Here is a 22204-nt window from a genome sequence, read left to right as displayed (position 1 = left end):
TTATAAATTTTAGTACATACCTGTCGCTTCAAAGTTTTCCGCCGCTGACTGTATTGTTTCAATGCAGTCATTTAGCTGGTCTTCAATTACATCGACCGTTAATGTTGTCTGCATAATGCTCCGGAAATAGGGTCTCACTTCCGCACTTTGTTCCGCACCCCCCAAAAGTCTCATATAAACAGATCTTACGAGTAAGAACCATTTAATTCCACGTTTACTAGCCAGTCTTTCTACTAAAAATTTACGGAAAGCGGCTCGGTAACGTCCGATAAACATAGCCACATCAATATCATAGTCCTCGGCATTGTAACGGATAGACGCTAGCGTATCATTTAGGGCCTGGACCATACTTGGAGATGCTGGTGGTGTTTCATCAAGTATTGGTGAGGCGGGAACAGGTGATGGTGTTGGGCTGTTGGGTAAAGCTGATGCAGATGGTTGGATAGATTCCAGTTGAATGTCTTGAAGTAGACTAGGTGATGGTGGACGGGTTGGTGATGGCGAACGTTGCATTGGTGATTGTGTGCGAGACAGGTTCATGGGTTCGGAAGGGCCAGGTGCGTTCAAGTCATGAGTTCGTTGATGGCTCTTGAAATGTTCCAATCTAGCCACATTCTTACCACATACTTCACAGACAAAATTATGTCTATCACCGTGTACTTCTCTAACATGCCGATTTAAGTGGGACTTGGTAGAAAAACTTTTCGCGCATGTAGGGCAAATATGTTGGGCTTTAGGCATCTTGAATATAGCTACAGCAGTTAACCGTGGAATGACCTCCCACAACCCTATACAACCCCTTTTATAGTATATTCAAGTATCATTTGAGAACGATACGTTTCTCATACTTAAAATATTCGTTTGAAATAGTCGTGATATAGATTCAAGTGTCAAGTGTATTTAAGTACTACAATGATATTAAAATGAAGTTTAAAAATATTTCCATTCTACTTTAACAAAAAAAAATATTCCATGACGTCAAAACACTCAAATCCACTACAATGATATTAAAATAAAGTTTAAAAATATTTCCATTCTACTTTAACAACGAATATTCAATGACGTCAAAACACTCTTAAATTCAAATTAACCGCGTCCCCCGGGGTAATCTGCGCACGCGCCGCCTAGGTTATCACTTTTTACATCATTTCAACTTATTCCGTACGATAAAACGTGATAAGATATACGTTCAAGTGTCTTTCAAGATAAGCGGAGATAAATGAACAAGTTGGCCTGGACACAATATGTTGATATACGAAAAAACAAATCGTCGCGAGAAATACCTTAAATACATTGACTTTTCGACGATTTTACCCTCATTTCACCCCTTAAATCCCGGACCCCGATCCCGAACCTGACCCCGACCCCGGGATCGATGCCACACCCTCACTTTCCTTCTACTAGTTTTCAAGGGTAATAGTTCATTTACGAAGAAAATATTGAGTTGTTTACATCGTGCTCTTACACGTATGTTGGTCTGGGTTTTTAACTGGGTCGTCATTACTTCGTAATTTATTTTAAACGTTTTCTTGACTGATTAAGATGTTTAATGCAGTTCATCAATTGGGTTCGTTTGTTTTATTTATAAAGAGCCCTAACTATTCCGTCTACGGTCATTTATTGATATACGAGCTGTCGTTTAGTCAAGTGGCTTTCTGTGCTTTGTGAATGGTAAGGTTTTCGCTTCTTGTTAATTCATTTTTTATTGGTGTGGATATTTGGACATCTACGATTCCTTATGCAGTCATTGATTTCCTGGGTGTGCGAGTCATTATATGATAACCCGGCCACCTGAATTAAAAAGGCTTCAAAAGTCGCTTGATGACTTAGGCCTAAGGTGGTGCCTTGGGTATTAGCCTAGCTGATTATTATTATTATTATTATTATTATTATTGGAAATTGGACGGTATTGGTCTTTTTCATGCGGTATGTGTCACAACGTCAACAGGAAGTCTACGAGTCGTCCACTACCAGATGACGAATATAGCTATTCTACGGTATCTTCATCAAGGGCCAGTGTGGAAATAAAATGAGCGTTAAAGATGCGGCAAGTATGTCGTAAGTGAGAAAAATACAAATACCCGCTGTAGATATTTCTTTCATTAAAATTTGCTTCGTATTATATTCAACTGATAAACTTGTTCTGTAAAAAGGGTTTAATTCAATTGTGCATTGTTTTAGTACGTCTAACTCGCTGTTGTAGCTACTTAATTTATATTATTCTGAATAAATTAAACTCGGTTGTTTCGTCTCAATTATTTTAATTAAAATTAAAATTTTATACCGGGCGGGATTGAACCGGGATTACGTTTTTAGTAAATAACTCTGAATTGCGGAGATATCTTTAAGGGACGTCTCGAGAAATTAATACCACTAGGGACAATTCTTCCGAGGAGAGGTATATTTTGGCTTGCGAACTTGTTCTGGGATATAATTACTCTTTCATAAGGTTTTTGTTTATCTAAGTTTCTACAAACATAATAATAAATATAATATTACTTACTTTAAATGTGAAATAACCTTAAAATACAAAGGTTAATACTAAGGACCTTCAGTCACTGCTCCCAAAACTGCCATTGACATTGCATGCCTGCTATTTTAAAACGAAATCTTATTTATCTTCCTCACAATGGCATTTAAATATTCCTTATAATAAGTAAATATGAAAACATAACTAAAAGTTCAAAAAATCCTAACACTAATGCATGGATTTTGCGTAAAAACCGCGAGAGGCTCATTTATACAAAATAAATTCGGCAAATATGGTTCTACTTTTTTTACAGAGGGAAAGGCTTGGTAGATAGCGCATGCGCAGTCGTTCTTTTTATCTATAAGATAATTTACCCCCCTGCATGGTCACTTGCGTTGCCCTTTAAATAAAAATCCAAAAACGTTGAAGTGGTTCATGCGAAAAATTCCAGCAAAAACTTATGGGAATTCTTGGATCGGATGGATCCTGTAAAAATCGTCTGAGCTTCTTCTATTTTTAACCGCCATGTTATGGCGCTAGCGGCTTGCCGTAGTCAATGAATGGCCGCTGATTGGCTGAAGCTTAAGCAAAGACTATATAATCATTAGTCGTTGCTACAAAATGTCTTGGCGTCAGGTTCTCCCGTAGACTGGAGCTTTCTAGGTAGGAGTAGAAGATTGCTATGGGTTAAACCAAGCTAAGCTAAGGGAGATATGCACTAATGCAAGTTTTCGGGAGGCGTTCATTTCATTTTAGACCATAGAAATCTACCTAGAATGCTGCCGCGTAACTGAGAAATAGCCAAACAGCCGTGGCGGACAATCGACCAATATCAACCAATCCGGACTCAAAGATCGACTACCGCCGTTTCAAAGATCGACTACCGCCGTTAACGTGTGACATCTTAATAATATATTACTTTATAAATTACGTCACTATAGAACCAGCCATTGATTGACCGATATCACTTTTATTTTTAATTTTTTTGTCGATGTTTGTAAATAAAATTGTTCCGACGAGGCGATAATATAAATAAAACCTTTATTTAAAGCTAGTGTCGGTTCTAGGTGAAGTAGCTCTTTTTTCCACAGATGTCACTAGCGTCGAAATCAAAACAAGACGCTGAAGCTACATTTTGACCCAAAAGGCGGGACATAAAAGTATGCTTCACGTTGATTGGCTCGTTTGTAAATTTGTCAATAACTTCAATTATAGTAATTGTTTACAATATATTTTATATGTGATATATAATTTAGGTTAAAGTTCACTAACAAGGACACTACCCGAGGTGTAACTCATCGATTTTGTTCAAATTCAGGGATTAAGAAGACCTTCATGTAACTTAAAAAACCCCAAAGGGTAAAAATGCGATGGGCTTTAGTTTTACCATGGCAACCGAAAACGTTTTTTGACAACTAAAATATTATATTTCTCTATGTAAATTAACATGGCAATTTTGGGTAAATATCCAATTTTGGGTAAATATCTAATTTTTGGGAAATATCTAATTTTGGTTAAATATCCAATTTTGGGTAAATATCCAATTTTGGGTAAATATCTAATTTTGGGTAAATATCCAATTTTGGGTAAATATCCAATTTTGGGTAAATATCTAATTTTAGGTAAATATCTAATTTTGGGTAAATATCCAATTTTGGGTAAATATCTAATTTTGGGTAAATATATAATTTTGCGTAAATATCTAATTTTGGGTAAATATCTAATTTTGCGTAAATATCCAATTTTGAGAAAATATCCAATTTTGGGTAAATATCCAATTTTAGGTAAATATCTAATTTTGGGTAAATATCTAATTTTGGGTAAATATCTAATTTTGGGTAAATATCTAATTTTGCGTAAATATATAATTTTGGGTAAATGTCTAAATTTGTTTCTATATAATAATAAATACATTAAATATTTCATTTAAATTAAAAATTATAATATTAACAATATTGTTTAACTTTAAATATACTATTTGTTTAAAAAATGGTTTCACTATCTAAATTCTTTGAATTTTACACGTACTTAATAAAACTTTTCGAATTAAATTTACATAACCTTCTCAAATTTTATTCAATTTAGAAACTTGATAAAATTTCATCCAATTCACAGTAGCTGATAAAATTTCATCCAATTCACAGTAGCTGATAAAATTTTATATAATTTACCGTACCTGATAAATCTAAACAAATTTAGACATTAGATATGAATTTACCCAATCTACAGTACCTGATCAATCTACCCAAATTTAGACATTTGATATGAATTTTACCAATTTACCTGAATTTAGATATTTATAGTAAATTTACCAAATTTTCCCATTTTAATTTAGATTTTTACCCAAATTTATTCGGCTTTATCGACCAGAATAACCCTTAAGACTAATTTTTATCCAAATCTAAAAATTAGATATTTACCCAAAATAGATATTTACCCAAAATTAGATAATTACCCAAAATTAGATATTTACCCAAAATTAGATATTTACCCAGAATTAGATATTTATCCAAATTCACCGCTAAAGTCTTTGCGTCTGAATTTAAACCCGATAAATATTAGGTACTACCAAAAGTAGCATAAGACCCAAAAGTGTGTCAGCTGTACTTTCGCGCCTATTAAATATTCTAGTGAGACCTAGTCACACTATAGACTACATAACCTACTAGTTGGAAAAATACTAGCAACACTATATTTAGTCTATAGTCTGGCGCGATTTTATCTCTTCGATTTACTCGCCCGTAGGCTTACGTTCTAAAACGACTCACTCGGCAGCACTGGAGTACGTCAATTTTGATGACGTATTTTCCGACCCCCCTTCGTTTCCCTTTTTTACTTTGCGACAAACTCTCATTAACTTCTATACCGTTCTGACACACTTTTGGGTCTTATGCTACTTTTGGTACTGCTCTTCATAACGTCTCCGTCCTACCTTTCACAAGCCTTTGCTTCGTAACGGAGACAATGCCTTGTGGAAGGCAGGACATATACGAATCGGAGAGCCAGTCGGCGCCTAGCCTAAAGCGCCACGTAACTTTAGTGGTGCTTTACACGTAGTACCCCAGGAATACGGAACAACTGCCGGCTGCCTGCTAGTTGTCGCTCCCGTATATTTTTGGCAGATCAAACACCGCGTAAGGTGTCTATTTCTTTATTATGTCTATGGTGAAATATTTCCATTATTTTAACAAGCACTATATAAATATTACTTCTGGGCGATTTCCTTGGAGGATGATTTATTGAAGCGTCTATTAGGATTACGAAAGAATCAGAATGGAATCAACGAGAATCAACTCTAAGATTCCTTGCTCCGAATCCTGTACGCTTTTTTTTAAGTGGCGGACCCCTAGGGGGTTCTAGTTTATTCATAGAAATGAGACTAGAACTACGATCGGATTTTGGGGAGATGTACCAGCTTGAAGGCCGCCATTAGAGTGGAATCAAGCAAAACGCAAACACAAAATTACCGGCAATGCGCACGACGCGATGCGCAGTGGCTTGCCGCCTTCAAAATTCCCGCCGTAACTATGGCGACAATGATTAATGCGCTTGTCAGATGGCGCGGATAGCCGGATTCCATCATTCCACCCTAATGGTAGCCTACTAGCTTGCCCGTTCCCTTTGGGATTGGCGCAAAGCGCAGTGGTTCTAGTATCATTTCTATTTCTATGAGTTTAGCAGCATCTAAAGCCTTCTACTGATAGTCCCTAAAAGGCAGAGTTGGCAGAGGTGGCAGAGTTCCGGCAGAGTTCCGGCAGAGCTCCTCTTCCTACTGCGGTAGTAGCGACTAAAGGTAGTCGAGAGAAAGTAAACCAAGGAGAGGCGCGACCATTCCTAAGGCGGTCAACGTTATTCACGCGATTTCAATTTCTAGATTTTGATTTGGCAGAGCTTCGGGCGTCTTATTCCGTAACTAAGGTCGGCCTACATATTTAATTCCGTAACTAAGGTCGGCCTACATATTTAATAATGTTATTCACGGGATTTCATACTTTAATTTCGTTTCTAGCTTTGTTTTTAATTTGGCAGAGCTCGTTACGCAATATGGCAGAGCTCCGCCTAAGTCGCGCTTTCCCTGCATAACCCTATTATTCGGGCGTCTTATTCCGTAACAAAGGTCGGCCTACATATTTAATAATGTTATTCACTGGATTTCATACTTTAATTTCGTTTCTAGCCCTAATTTTGATTTGGCAGAGCTCGTTACGCAATATGGCAGAGCTCCGCCTATGTCGCGCTTTCCCTGGATAACCCTATTATTCGGGCGTCTTATTTCGTAACAAAGGTCGGCCTACATATTTAATAATGTTATTCACTGGATTTCATACTTTAATTTCGTTTCTAGCCCTAATTTTGATTTGGCAGAGCTCGTTACGCAATATGGCAGAGCTCCGCCTAAGTCGCGCTTTCCCTGCATAACCCTATTATTCGGGCGTCTTATTTCGTAACTAAGGTCGGCCTACATATTTAATAATGTTATTCACTGGATTTCATACTTTATTTTAATTTCTAGCCCTAATTTTGATTTGGCAGAGCTCGGTTTCGAATATGGCAGAGCTCCGCCTAAGTCGCGCTTTCCCTGGATAACCCTATTATTCGGGCGTCTTATTTCGTAACTAAGGTCGGCCTACATATTTAATAATGTTATTCACTGGATTTCATACTTTAATTTCGTTTCTAGCCCTAATTTTGATTTGGCAGAGCTCGTTACGCAATATGGCAGAGCTCCGCCTAAGTCGCGCTTTCCCTGCATAACCCTATTATTCGGGCGTCTTATTTCGTAACTAAGGTCGGCCTACATATTTAATAATGTTATTAACGGGATTTCATACTTTAATTTCGTTTCTAGCTTTGTTTTTAATTTGGCAGAGCTCGGTTTCGAATATGGCAGAGCTCCGCCTAAGTCGCGCTTTCCCTGCATAACCCTATTATTCGGGCGTCTTATTCCGTAACTAAGGTCGGCCTACATATTTAATAATGTTATTCACGGGATTTCATACTTTAATTTCGTTTCTAGCTTTGTTTTTAATTTGGCAGAGCTCGGTTTCGAATATGGCAGAGCTCCGCCTAAGTCGCGCTTTCCCTGCATAACCCTATTATTCGGGCGTCTTATTCCGTAACTAAGGTCGGCCTACATATTTAATAATGTTATTCACGGGATTTCATACTTTAATTTCGTTTCTAGCTTTGTTTTTAATTTGGCAGAGCTCGGTTTCGAATATGGCAGAGCTCCGCCTAAGTCGCGCTTTCCCTGCATAACCCTATTATTCGGGCGTCTTATTCCGTAACTAAGGTCGGCCTACATATTTAATAATGTTATTCACGGGATTTCATACTTTAATTTCGTTTCTAGCTTTGTTTTTAATTTGGCAGAGCTCGGTTTCGAATATGGCAGAGCTCCGCCTAAGTCGCGCTTTCCCTGCATAACCCTATTATTCGGGCGTCTTATTTCGTAACTAAGGTCGGCCTACATATTTAATAATGTTATTCACGGGATTTCATACTTTAATTTCGTTTCTAGCTTTGTTTTTAATTTGGCAGAGCTCGGTTTCGAATATGGCAGAGCTCCGCCGAAGTCGCGCTTTCCCTGCATAACCCTATTATTCGGGCGTCTTATTCCGTAACTAAGGTCGGCCTACATATTTAATAATGTTATTCACGGGATTTCATACTTTATTTTAATTTCTAGCCCTAATTTTGATTTGGCAGAGCTCGTTACGCAATATGGCAGAGCTCCGCCTAAGTCGCGCTTTCCCTGGATAACCCTATTATTCGGGCGTCTTATTTCGTAACTAAGGTCGGCCTACATATTTAATAATGTTATTAACGGGATTTCATACTTTAATTTCGTTTCTAGCTTTGTTTTTAATTTGGCAGAGCTCGGTTTCGAATATGGCAGAGCTCCGCCTATGTCGCGCTTACCCTGCATAACCCTATTATTCGGGCGTCTTATTCCGTAACAAAGGTCGGCCTACATATTTAATAATGTTATTCACTGGATTTCATACTTTAATTTCGTTTCTAGCTTTGTTTTTAATTTGGCAGAGCTTGTTACGCAATATGGCAGAGCTCCGCCTAAGTCGCGCTTTCCCTGCATAACCCTATTATTCGGGCGTCTTATTCCGTAACTAAGGTCGGCCTACATATTTAATAATGTTATTAACGGGATTTCATACTTTAATTTCGTTTCTAGCTTTGTTTTTAATTTGGCAGAGCTCGGTTTCGAATATGGCAGAGCTCCGCCTATGTCGCGCTTTCCCTGGATAACCCTATTATTCGGGCGTCTTATTCCGTAACAAAGGTCGGCCTACATATTTAATAATGTTATTCACTGGATTTCATACTTTAATTTCGTTTCTAGCTTTGTTTTTAATTTGGCAGAGCTTGTTACGCAATATGGCAGAGCTCCGCCTAAGTCGCGCTTTCCCTGCATAACCCTATTATTCGGGCGTCTTATTCCGTAACTAAGGTCGGCCTACATATTTAATAATGTTATTAACGGGATTTCATACTTTAATTTCGTTTCTAGCTTTGTTTTTAATTTGGCAGAGCTCGGTTTCGAATATGGCAGAGCTCCGCCTATGTCGCGCTTTCCCTGGATAATCCTATTATTCGGGCGTCTTATTTCGTAACTAAGGTCGGCCTACATATTTAATAATGTTATTAACGGGATTTCATACTTTAATTTCGTTTCTAGCTTTGTTTTTAATTTGGCAGAGCTCGGTTTCGAATATGGCAGAGCTCCGCCTAAGTCGCGCTTTCCCTGCATAACCCTATTATTCGGGCGTCTTATTCCGTAACAAAGGTCGGCCTACATATTTAATAATGTTATTCACTGGATTTCATACTTTAATTTCGTTTCTAGCCCTAATTTTGATTTGGCAGAGCTCGTTACGCAATATGGCAGAGCTCCGCCTAAGTCGCGCTTTCCCTGCGTAACCCTATTATTCGGGCGTCTTATTTCGTAACTAAGGTCGGCCTACATATTTAATAATGTTATTCACTGGATTTCATACTTTATTTTAATTTCTAGCCCTAATTTTGATTTGGCAGAGCTCGTTACGCAATATGGCAGAGCTCCGCCTAAGTCGCGCTTTCCCTGGATAACCCTATTATTCGGGCGTCTTATTTCGTAACTAAGGTCGGCCTACATATTTAATAATGTTATTCACTGGATTTCATACTTTATTTTAATTTCTAGCCCTAATTTTGATTTGGCAGAGCTCGTTACGCAATATGGCAGAGCTCCGCCTATGTCGCGCTTTCCCTGGATAACCCTATTATTCGGGCGTCTTATTTCGTAACTAAGGTCGGCCTACATATTTAATAATGTTATTAACGGGATTTCATACTTTAATTTCGTTTCTAGCTTTGTTTTTAATTTGGTAGAGCTCGGTTTCGAATATGGCAGAGCTCCGCCTATGTCGCGCTTTCCCTGGATAACCCTATTATTCGGGCGTCTTATTTCGTAACTAAGGTCGGCCTACATATTTAATAATGTTATTAACGGGATTTCATACTTTAATTTCGTTTCTAGCTTTGTTTTTAATTTGGCAGAGCTCGGTTTCGAATATGGCAGAGCTCCGCCTAAGTCGCGCTTTCCCTGCATAACCCTATTATTCGGGCGTCTTATTCCGTAACAAAGGTCGGCCTACATATTTAATAATGTTATTCACTGGATTTCATACTTTAATTTCGTTTCTAGCCCTAATTTTGATTTGGCAGAGCTCGTTACGCAATATGGCAGAGCTCCGCCTATGTCGCGCTTTCCCTGGATAACCCTATTATTCGGGCGTCTTATTTCGTAACAAAGGTCGGCCTACATATTTAATAATGTTATTAACGGGATTTCATACTTTAATTTCGTTTCTAGCTTTGTTTTTAATTTGGCAGAGCTCGGTTTCGAATATGGCAGAGCTCCGCCTATGTCGCGCTTTCCCTGCATAACCCTATTATTAGGGCGTCTTATTCCGTAACTAAGGTCGGCCTACATATTTAATAATGTTATTCACGGGATTTCATACTTTATTTTAATTTCTAGCCCTAATTTTGATTTGGCAGAGCTCGTTACGCAATATGGCAGAGCTCCGCCTAAGTCGCACTTTCCCTGGATAACCCTATTATTCGGGCGTCTTATTTCGTAACTAAGGTCGGCCTACATAATTAACAACTACATTAGTTTAATTTAATTATTTTTTATTTTCAAATTTTACCAGTAACATTATCTGAATATGATTTTCTTTTATTGTATAAAGGGAGCAATTTTTTTTAAATATCTTTGCGGGTAATGATAATTTCAGATTGATCTGTGATCTCCTTTATCTCCTTTATCTCCTTTCATTGATGTAAATCGGACTGATCTGATTTCTGGTGGCAAACTGGTAATTGAAATAATATTAGAGGTAGGTTTATTTCCAGAAGTGCATTTCGTTAATACTAACTATAATTAGTCGATAATTTTTATTTTTCGTCAATCCAATGGGTAATTTTCCAGAACTTTCGGTTTCATGTATTCCAATGAATGTTTTCATCTTTGGGGTGAAAGGCACAATATTTTTAATTTTAAATACCCAGAAACTGAAATGATAGTAATCACACTTTTAATTAACGACATTTTTCAATACAGTATAATTATAATCATGTAACATCATTACATATGCGATATTACATATGCTATAATATAAACGTCTTACAAAAATATTCAAGAAACCATACAGGATCGAGCTCTTAACTGTGAAGTTCTAGATTATAAATGAATTGGCATGATTTTTCACGTCTATAATAATAATTCTTTTTTCATTTCATTTTATATTAAATTTCTATTAAATGAAACCTACCTTTGTAAATTTTGGGGTCATTTCACTAATGCAGTCTTCGCTGGATAAAATGTTAGTATAAGTTAGTCTAAGTGAAATGAAATAATCTAATATTAAAATAATAAATATAAATAATATAAATAATCTAAAATTATGGCATGCCTATTAGACTTCTTATAAAATACCTGGTTGAAAGTCCTAACACTCTCCTAACAACTCTCAAATGTAAACTTTCATTTTACATTTTACTTATGGACAGTGTGATGGGGTGACCAAGTTCTTCGGAGTGGGTTCACCTGGGATAGTTTTTCAGTGTCTGTGAGACTGTGGAAGAGGAAGATGGTGATAATTCAGCTACTGATATCCCTTACGGCCCTTCGGGTCGCTGTTGGCAAACTGGTAATTGTAATTAGATTGGAGAGAGGTTATTTCTGGTATTTAAGTACGCTTTGCTAATACTACCTACTTGTTAGCTTTTGGCTTCACAATGTTGATCAATCTTGAATAGCGGAACTGATCTCTTTGCGTCCATCAAATAAGCAATTAGAATAAGTAAATTTAAATCTGCAATAGAATAAATATAATTGATATAATAAGATTATCACTAAAATTATGGCCTCCTGATTAGACTCGGAATATTTACCTGGTAGAGAGATCTCATTAGGGCTTCTAACTGTCATCTGTTATCTGTCGCTTTCAGAGATGAACTGGGTTATTTTTACTCCGATACCTTTGGCTTTTACGGATTATCTAATTTTTAAATTATATCTTTAACCGCGATAACTGAAGATATCCTATTTTAGTGTAGTTTTATATTGACTTGGTTGAACAGAGCCAATTTTTCTTATCGTACTAACATATTTAAAAGGATAAAAAACATTTGATTAGGTAATCATAAATATTTAATATTAATTAATATTAATTGTAAACCTGACGCCCGAAGAGGGGTTTCGACTCGAAAGCTAGCGTTTTTAAATTTTTTACATAATAAAAATGTTTTAAACCATGAAGTATCCATCGTGTTTATCACTTTTTAATTGTAGCATTTAATTAGGTGTTTGAATTTTGTCAGTATAAAGACTTTCTATATCCGTGGCCACGTCAGTTACCGAAACCAGATAATCAAAACAGATAGCCGTTGGTCAGATAACAATGGGGGGCAGGTTTCCAGATAAATCAGGTAGTTTATCGGGAATATATCTGATATGAGAAAGGTAACCAGTTTGCCTTATTCAGGTAGTCGTTAGAAGCCGTAGTTCTCATCCTACACTCTTCGGCGTTCAGCCTTCGACTACTGGTTTGATTATGCGCTTTCACCAATCGGCATTATACATTTAGTATTACCACCCTAAATGTTTTTGTACATTTTCTTTCATTTTGGTATTTTCTAAATCATAAGGCATATTTTTGTACACCACCTTCAAGAGGATAATTGATTCACCGCCTTCGAGAGGCTAATTGATTCACCGCCTTCGAGAGGCTAATTGATTCACCGCCTTCGAGAGGCTAATTGATTCACCGCCTTCGAGAGGCTAATTGGTTCACCGCCTTCGAGAGGCTAATTAATAATAATAATCAGCTAGGCTAATGCCCAAGTTCATTGATTTCTATGTTTTAGGATCATTTTCAATAATAACATTATGGAATAACACGTATTGTCTATAACTTTCTGGAAGCTCTAATATTTCGTAAGCTTCTTTGCGTGATAAGTTAGGATTCCACCTCTGTTCTTGTTCAATCAAGTTGTTAACATGTAATTTTAGTCGTTTCTTATCTAATAATATTTCCTTCTCAAATTTATAGCGATTAATACGGCTCGATCTTTCATCATCAGTTTGCACGTTTCTGTAATGACATATTTCATTTCCTGTTGGGTTAGGCACCAAGGGACAGAATTCTCCAGTTGTTAACCAACGGTTGAATTGTTCTTGGGCCCACATGAAATCTACATGATTAGGACGTTCTAAGAGATCTATCAATTCCTGTGGCAAATATTTCTTTCCCAGTTTTCTAAAAGCATTCCTAATGTCTGATTCTAATAATGAAATTATTTCAAAGTCCGAAAAGTCGACCTTTTCGTCTAGATGTTTATTCATTTTTTCCAAAAACACCTGAAATACTTGATTTAAATTTAACCCAATAACTTCCATTATTTGCGAAACAATTTTTTTCCTCTTCTCGCTCGTGCAGTATAGTTCTATAATTGGTTGTTTCAGACCTTGGTCTTGTTTTTCGTCGGTAATATCTAGATTAGGTTGTTTCAAACCTAGGTCTAGTTTTTCGGTGGTTTCATTTAATTTACGATTTTTGTTGATTTCTTTGACTGAATTGAAGGAAGTTTTTGCGCTCGAAATCTGACAATTATTACATTGGTAATAACTTTTTAACTTTTGGACCTTTTTCCCCTCGCAGCTAGTGTGCACCCATTGGTGGCACCAAACGCATTTTATTTGAGTTTCTCCTCCATCACATTTTTCACCATACGAGCAAATTGTGAGATTTTGTACGTCATAATTTTCCAGCCAAGCACTCGTTATAACTTCTGTTGTAGTTTTTTGAACTTGGACGAATTTTAATTGGTCGATAAACTTAAAGAAATCAGCGACATTGCAGGGTGCCGGGAATGTACCTTTAATTGCCGGTTTTTCCTCCGGTTTGTGAGAATAAACAAATAGGCACCACTTTCTCCTAATGTCTTCGTCTAGAATAGATGTTCGCGTGCCATTTAATACTCCATAAAGGTAGTATACAACATAGGGCCCGCAGTCGAACCCGTTCTCTTGTTCGGGACAGTCAGTACTAATTTGAAATTTCCATCCTTCTAAATCGAAGGGTCGTTTCGCCACATCGAATGCCAATTTCACTATGGCCAAAAGGGGTTTGAAAAACTTTGAAAGCCTTTCCGGTACTACATGTAATGCGTCTAATATTAAGATACTCTTGGAAGAAAAATGAATCAATCCCAAAAGCCAATGATAGCCTTCGAATGGTCGCAGTGGTATTAATACCGAAATGACGTCTTTGTTTAGGGCGACCTCCATTTGGAGAAATTTCGATACTTTACTAATCAATTCTTCACGACTAGGAGCATTTGGAAGAATGTTGTTGTGAACAGCGCGGTATATGTTTTCAAACATAGGCAGGTCGATATGAAGAACGTGCTCTGCTCTTAAGTAATGGATAAGTGCTTTGGCGCAACCATCTATTATTGAGCAGTCGACCCATTCCCCAGGTTTTAATGTGCTGGTTACCACGAACCTGTCAAACTCATCGTTTTCGATATTTTTAACTAAATTATTTTCGAAAGAAAAATAAGTCGAAGCTATGGTACCTTTCTTCAACTTACGATATGGCTTCCACTTAAAAGTGGTTTCTCTGGTCCCTTTTACTTTACCTACAATAGTAACCTCTTCCAAATTGGTTTGCGGTTGGAAATGACTAGTTTCTTTAATTACTTTCTGCGTCAAATTTTCTTTTTCAATTAACACTTGCGTGAGTAAACTTTCTGTTTCCGTTCCAGAAACTGATGGAGGATCATCAATATTTTCTTCCTCCTCCAATATGGAAGTAGTATTTAAAGGTAAAACTTCCGGACTGCTTCGGATCGAGATGACCTTAGGTCTTTTCGTTTCGTTATTTGCGCTTGGAATTGAAGTTGGTCGTTTTCTCTTTAAAGCATTGCGGCTTCTCGAAGATGGAGCAGCAGCGAACGTAAACTTTCTATCGGATTTTTTTCCCATAAACTCTTTGCGAATTTTGGGACGCTTGGTTTGAAGCGTTTTCCCTTTTCTGCCGCTAGGTCGCTTTCCTCTACTAGACTTCATTATTTCGGTAAGTCGGAAATGCTGAACCGACGGTACCTTTTGTTCAATCAGCAATCTGACAGCGAGCAAATGGTAGCACGTGCCAGTGTTGCAAGAACAAGGTTTTTTCTTGTTTCTCACGTTTACGACGTGGTACTCTTCTTTCGCAAATGGGTTGCCTACGATGTAAACCTGCGCTTCATGTTGAAAGTAAACCATTTTATTCTTAAGGCATATATCAGCGACCGCGCGATTAGATTGCACCGTCACTTTATCTTCAATTTTTTCGGAGTGGGGATCGAAAAAGACTCTACCCTCTCTAACACCTTTGACAATGTCTTCAATTTTACCAAACTTCATCTCGTTCAACTGTAGTTCTTTGGCAACGGTTCGAAATTGGGGCTTCACCAAGTAATTTCCCACCGTCCCTCTAAAAGCTCTATTGAACTCATTCAAAAAATAGCTTTGAACTAGCGTAAAAACCATTACAATTTCCTCCGAATTCAAGGGTTTTTTGTTGGTTTCATCTTTCAGGGTTCTGTTGAAACGCTCCCCTATATTATTCGTTGGTACTATGTTCTCGAAGGCGGAAAATTCCTTCGTTGTGCAAGCTATCGCGCGGGTCTTCAAATCTTCCTTTAGATTTTTATCGAAGTAATCGGCAACACCTAAATCCCATTCATCAGAAAATTGAGAATACAATTCTTCAAATTCCTCTGGACTCTGGCAGTCAAATAATTTGTCTAGGAAAGCGCTGTATGCTTGAACCTGTGACGACCCCGCGTTTTTCTTTTGCAGCCATACCTTAAAATCTGATCTAATATGGTTCCGACAAAAGCGTAAATTTTTCTTACAGATTACGGAGGACTTAGAAACGCCGTTGTACAAACCTTTTTCTCTATCCGTCATGACTGGAGAATTATGACCCCACTGATCGATTTTCAGACGTTTTACAACGTGATCCCTCCACAGCTGCGTATGGACTTCTTCTTTTTTGTTGGTGTGCATAAGAAAAATTAAGGGAAATGAAGGATCTCCAACAATTTCCGTATTTTTCATCATGATTACTGATATATAGCAATCGCCTAAATTGAAGGTAGTGTCATACGTAATACACTGGTTAAGCGATCTATCTGAAAAAGAAGCTTTCAGAAGGCGATTAGCTAAGGTAAATGCTTCTGGATGAGCCCATACCACGTTCAATTCGGGGCAATAATCTGCCTTCGTTATTATTCCTTTTAAGGAAGTATGCCCTAAAGAAGCTACGTTAAGTACGCTATCGCTGCTTATAACGCTTTTCCGTCTATGAGCGGCTTTAAAATTCTCAACCTGCTTAGTATTGCGAACCCCAGTGTCTTCTATCTCAACAACAGTAGGCACCAGCCCGTTCGGATCGCTGACTCGCTGTTCGTCTACGGATTTCTCCGTTTCAGCTAGAGTATCTTTATAAACTTTCAAGGGCTCTACATTTTTAGTTACTTTGTCTTTAATAACGTCCTTGACTGAGTCGCGGGTTCTTACATAAGGATAGCTTGGATTTTTCGCGTTTCCATGAGCCTGTGGAACCCACAATGCCTCGTTACCTAAATACTGAGCAATGATAGCAACTTTGCCGTCCTTGTTTACTTTACTTTCATTTTCAAATTTAAAAATTCGTCTTCTAAATCCATTGTCGCAGGCTCGTTTCCCATTTATAGTACCCTTACTCATACTGAAGTAAAATTTAACTACGCCATTCGAAGTTTCTTTTCGTTGAGCTCGCCAAATAACCCGATCACATTTAAAATTATTTTCCATAACCTTAGGGACTAAATAAACATAAACATCACCTCCTCTTATATCCTTCGATGGATATTGAAAGGCTGGACCCTGATATCCTTCGGTGATGACGTCGGTCAAAATATTTTGGGCTTCGATCAATGACAAGGTTTCATGACGGATAAATGAAATCATTCTATCTAAAGAATTGTCAGCATCCATATTTACTAAAACAAAAAATATATATCAAAATTCTATCGGAGTTATTCCAATAATAATCAAAACCATTTTTACAGTACAAAAGAAAGATTTTAAAAATCAAACAATTTAATTACAATGATTAAAAACGACAATAGAACCGATTTTTAACTCGTTTAAATCAGTATAACCAAAAGTTCATTATGGAAAAGTATCTAACTCACTATTCTGCCTATGTTTAAATCGTGAAACCAGGTTTGCTTCTGGTGGGACAATATTTTTAGCCTATATGTAATTGGACAGTACAATACGGAAGTAGCGAGTCTATAGTCAGTTGCAGGCTAAAATGGTCAGAAGAAGTCCGAAATATTAACTGTCTTGGAAAACCAGTATTCCAGTAAGTCGGAGCTATGAGCGGAATTTCGCTATCTAAACAGGTGGGGAGGGTGGGAGAGCGGGGGTTAACAATGGAAATTCGGAGATAAGCAGAAAATTTGTGATGGTTAAATTTAAAACAATCCCCCAAATTAAAAAATTTACTAAATATATGTCAAAAATATGAAAATGTATTTTCGTTTCATATATTTACAAAATGTACTAAAAACGTATTAAAAATCTCAATGTATTTTGGTACTTCAAAATCAAAAATGTATTAAAAAAGTACAAATGTACCGCCTGGAACATCACTACTCCGAACGCTTGGTGAAAAGACGGACCAAAAAACGGAGACGAACCTCTAATTGAATGATTAAATCGTGATTATTTTTATTAGATCTTGATCTTAAGGGATTATTATTAAAAATTAATAATTATTGGCGCTTGTACATTTGTAATATGAAATCGACAAATTAAAAGACCACTGTGTGTACAATAAAAAGTGTATTTTATTATTTTACTTATTATATATTTACTTTTTATTTTACACACAGTGGTCTTTTAATTGGTCGATTTCATATGATCTTGATCTTGATTGAATAATTCAATCGTGATTATCTTGATATTGATTGAATGATTAAATCGTGATTATTTTGATTAGATCTCGAACTTGATTGAATGATTAAATCGCGATCATCTTGATTTAATTAGTTTACTTTGATTATATAACGCATCCAAACAAGTAGTGACCTACCCGTTGTAATTATAATAAAATGGTAATAACTAATTATTTCTCAATGGTATTGATCAAGTAGAAATCAATGTAGACGAAGAAAAAGAACGTGCGAACGGTTTCCGGAGTTACAAAATTCTAAGAAAACGGAGAGAAAAATTCCTCGTCCGAACAATCGCCACCTGGGAGGGTGACCTAACCCCCCTAGGTTACCCTAGCTTCTCCGTGCGAACATGGTATTACCCAGTATCTATTTTTACGTCTACTGTCCCTGCAGGGTCACTCCCCCCCCCTCATAACCCTGCATATATAAACCCATCGTATCTGCAAGCTTCACTTCACAACTGCCGAAGAACTGCAAAAATGTCGAGGTAAATATACTTGATTTTCCTTGGTCGTAAATATCTACCATATCAACTTTGGAATTATCCTATATTTCAATGCTTTTCTTTATTTTCCTATAATTTAACTATGTTTTCTATATTTCCCTATAATTTAACTGTTTCCTATATTTTCCTAAAATTAGATTTTGTATTTCGCGCGATATTTTCGAATTTTCCTCGTACCTAGTTAATTCAATTCAATTACTTGTTTAAAAATTAGTAATTGAAAGTGTCTAACTAGTCCTTTATGCGCGAGTCTGGGATGTTTTTAAAGTATTATTAAAATTATAGTTCCTTTTATATTAAAACAAATTTAAATTTCATTTCTGCAAATTTTCCTATTTGGTCCTATATTATCAAAGAAAATACTCTTATATTTTATTTTTCTATAAATCGACTGTTGAATTTCCTATATTCCTATAAATGGGGGTTTTCAGTGGTCACCCTGCATTTTATGCTTTTTCCAAGAAATATCTCAATCGCCACCCTTTTTGTTTAAAGAATCATATTTACTTAAAACTATATTTTTTTATATTTTAAGAAATTTCTTAAAAGTTAGGCGCTTTAGCAAGCAGTTTGAAAATCAAAGCACGCGTAGGCATATAGATAAAATACGTAAAAGATTTTACAATAGCCATCAGTGGGTAATAATTTGTGTTTAATTCTATGTAGAATCACAGATTTCAGTGTATTCATAAATGGTATGGAAATCCAGGTAGGGGAAGCCACCGGGAATCACACTATTATGTCGATTTCCGCGTGGCGAACCCTCTACCTGGAAGAGCTAAGACGAAGGCGAAACATAACGGATAATCAACTAATCGGACACGTGGATATCACTGGTAAGTTTAAAAAAATATTATTTATTGAAATCGACCCCGAAAACAGCTAGGATAACGGTGCTAGGAACAATTTTGATTTACATTGTTTAAATCCGTGCCGTACGTTATTGTACAATTTATTTATTTAATCTCATTCAGTCTTAAAATGCTTCCATGTTAATGTAATCCTAATAAAAGTTCAATATTATTTTCCATGTAGTCGGCCTAAGATCAAGCGGCAGTCCACGTGTCCGATTGGAGGCGCAGGTGAGGGACATAACACCCGGAGAGCCCGAAGTGCAGCTCGGCCGAGATGCACTAAGGGATCTCCGGGTTAATTTCAATCGAAGGGGGAGTAGGATGGTCCTGGAGAGTTGGAGGTGTAGAAATTGTGGCCGTTTAGGTCACGCCCAATTCGAGTGTCGTGGGCGGAGGAGTAGACATTCCCCGTACTCCTCCGCTCAAAGTAGCGGCAATCACCTCCAATCTTCAGGAGGAACTCCCCCCGCTGCCACCAATAGCCCTCACCTGCATACTTCTCCTAGGAGAGAGATGGCAGCAGGTGTTGTCGACGACGTCGACAACACCATTGAAGACGAAGCTGAAAATGAGCTAATAAAATAAATTAATTTCCAAATAAATTTAAAATGTAAAATATAAAATGTCTAAAATGTGTAAAATTTCAAATGTGTAAAATTTAAAATGTCTAAAATTTAAAATTTAAAATGTCTAAAATGTCTAAAATTTAAAATGTCTAAAATTTAAAATTTAAAATGTCTAAAATTTAAAATTTAAAATGTCTAAAATTTAAAATTTTAAATGTCTAAAATTATAAATGTCTAAAATATAAAATTGAAATGTATAAATGTGAATAAATATTTAAATAAAAATGTAAAATGAAATTGAATAACATTCTAAATATGTAGGCCGAATAATAGGGTTATGCAGGGAAAGCGCGACTTAGGCGAAGCTCTGCCATATTGCGTAACGAGCTCTGCCAAATTAAAAACAAAGCTAGAAACGAAATTAAAGTATGAAATCCCGTTAAGAACATTAATAAATATGTAGGCCGACCTTAGTTACGAAATAAGACGCCCGAATAATAGGGTTATCCAGGGAAAGCGCGACTTAGGCGGAGCTCTGCCATATTGCGTAACGAGCTCTGCCAAATTAAAAACAAAGCTAGAAACGAAATTAAAGTATGAAATCCAGTGAATAACATTATTAAATATGTAGGCCGACCTTTGTTACGGAATAAGACGCCCGAATAATAGGGTTATCCAGGGAAAGCGCGACATAGGCGGAGCTCTGCCATATTCGAAACCGAGCTCTGCCAAATTAAAAACAAAGCTAGAAACGAAATTAAAGTATGAAATCCCGTTAATAACATTATTAAATATGTAGGCCGACCTTAGTTACGGAATAAGACGCCCGAATAATAGGGTTATGCAGGGAAAGCGCGACTTAGGCGGAGCTCTGCCATATTGCGTAACAAGCTCTGCCAAATTAAAAACAAAGCTAGAAACGAAATTAAAGTATGAAATCCAGTGAATAACATTATTAAATATGTAGGCCGACCTTTGTTACGGAATAAGACGCCCGAATAATAGGGTTATGCAGGGAAAGCGCGACTTAGGCGGAGCTCTGCCATATTGCGTAACAAGCTCTGCCAAATTAAAAACAAAGCTAGAAACGAAATTAAAGTATGAAATCCAGTGAATAACATTATTAAATATGTAGGCCGACCTTTGTTACGGAATAAGACGCCCGAATAATAGGGTTATGCAGGGAAAGCGCGACTTCGGCGGAGCTCTGCCATATTCGAAACCGAGCTCTGCCAAATTAAAAACAAAGCTAGAAACGAAATTAAAGTATGAAATCCCGTGAATAACATTATTAAATATGTAGGCCGACCTTAGTTACGAAATAAGACGCCCGAATAATAGGGTTATGCAGGGAAAGCGCGACTTAGGCGGAGCTCTGCCATATTCGAAACCGAGCTCTGCCAAATTAAAAACAAAGCTAGAAACGAAATTAAAGTATGAAATCCCGTGAATAACATTATTAAATATGTAGGCCGACCTTAGTTACGGAATAAGACGCCCGAATAATAGGGTTATGCAGGGAAAGCGCGACTTAGGCGGAGCTCTGCCATATTCGAAACCGAGCTCTGCCAAATTAAAAACAAAGCTAGAAACGAAATTAAAGTATGAAATCCCGTGAATAACATTATTAAATATGTAGGCCGACCTTAGTTACGGAATAAGACGCCCGAATAATAGGGTTATGCAGGGAAAGCGCGACTTAGGCGGAGCTCTGCCATATTCGAAACCGAGCTCTGCCAAATTAAAAACAAAGCTAGAAACGAAATTAAAGTATGAAATCCCGTGAATAACATTATTAAATATGTAGGCCGACCTTAGTTACGGAATAAGACGCCCGAATAATAGGGTTATGCAGGGAAAGCGCGACTTAGGCGGAGCTCTGCCATATTCGAAACCGAGCTCTGCCAAATTAAAAACAAAGCTAGAAACGAAATTAAAGTATGAAATCCCGTTAATAACATTATTAAATATGTAGGCCGACCTTAGTTACGAAATAAGACGCCCGAATAATAGGGTTATGCAGGGAAAGCGCGACTTAGGCGGAGCTCTGCCATATTGCGTAACGAGCTCTGCCAAATCAAAATTAGGGCTAGAAACGAAATTAAAGTATGAAATCCAGTGAATAACATTATTAAATATGTAGGCCGACCTTAGTTACGGAATTAAATATGTAGGCCGACCTTAGTTACGGAATAAGACGCCCGAAGCTCTGCCAAATCAAAATCTAGAAATTGAAATCGCG

The 22204-nt window shown here is 37.0% G+C and overlaps 1 protein-coding gene across 1 annotated transcript; it reads right to left on the bottom strand.

Moving 5' to 3' along the window:
- Positions 1-10924: 10924 nt before the first annotated feature.
- On the bottom strand, positions 10925-17069 carry LOC149959709 (uncharacterized). Its single transcript, XM_090166528.1, has 6 exons — positions 11930-17069; positions 11753-11850; positions 11472-11682; positions 11308-11393; positions 11164-11246; positions 10925-11047 (listed from the first exon to the last, which is right to left on the bottom strand). The coding sequence occupies exon 1, from the start codon at positions 17067-17069 to the stop codon at positions 12894-12896; it is 4176 nt and encodes a 1391-aa protein (XP_090022654.1). The 3' UTR covers positions 10925-11047; positions 11164-11246; positions 11308-11393; positions 11472-11682; positions 11753-11850; positions 11930-12893.
- Positions 17070-22204: the final 5135 nt, after the last annotated feature.

This window comes from Leiobunum rupestre, chromosome 2 (genome assembly GCF_980474605.1).
Source record: "Leiobunum rupestre chromosome 2, qqLeiRupe1.1.hap1, whole genome shotgun sequence".
Lineage (NCBI taxonomy): Eukaryota > Metazoa > Arthropoda > Arachnida > Opiliones > Sclerosomatidae > Leiobunum > Leiobunum rupestre.
Note: the sequence above shows the minus strand (reverse complement) of the source record. Positions and strands in the feature narration are given on the sequence as shown.

Excerpts from the sequence above, each read along its gene's own strand:
- LOC149959709 (XM_090166528.1), bottom strand. The coding sequence starts at position 17,069 with ATGGATGCTGACAATTCTTTAGATAGAATGATTTCATTTATCCGTCAT.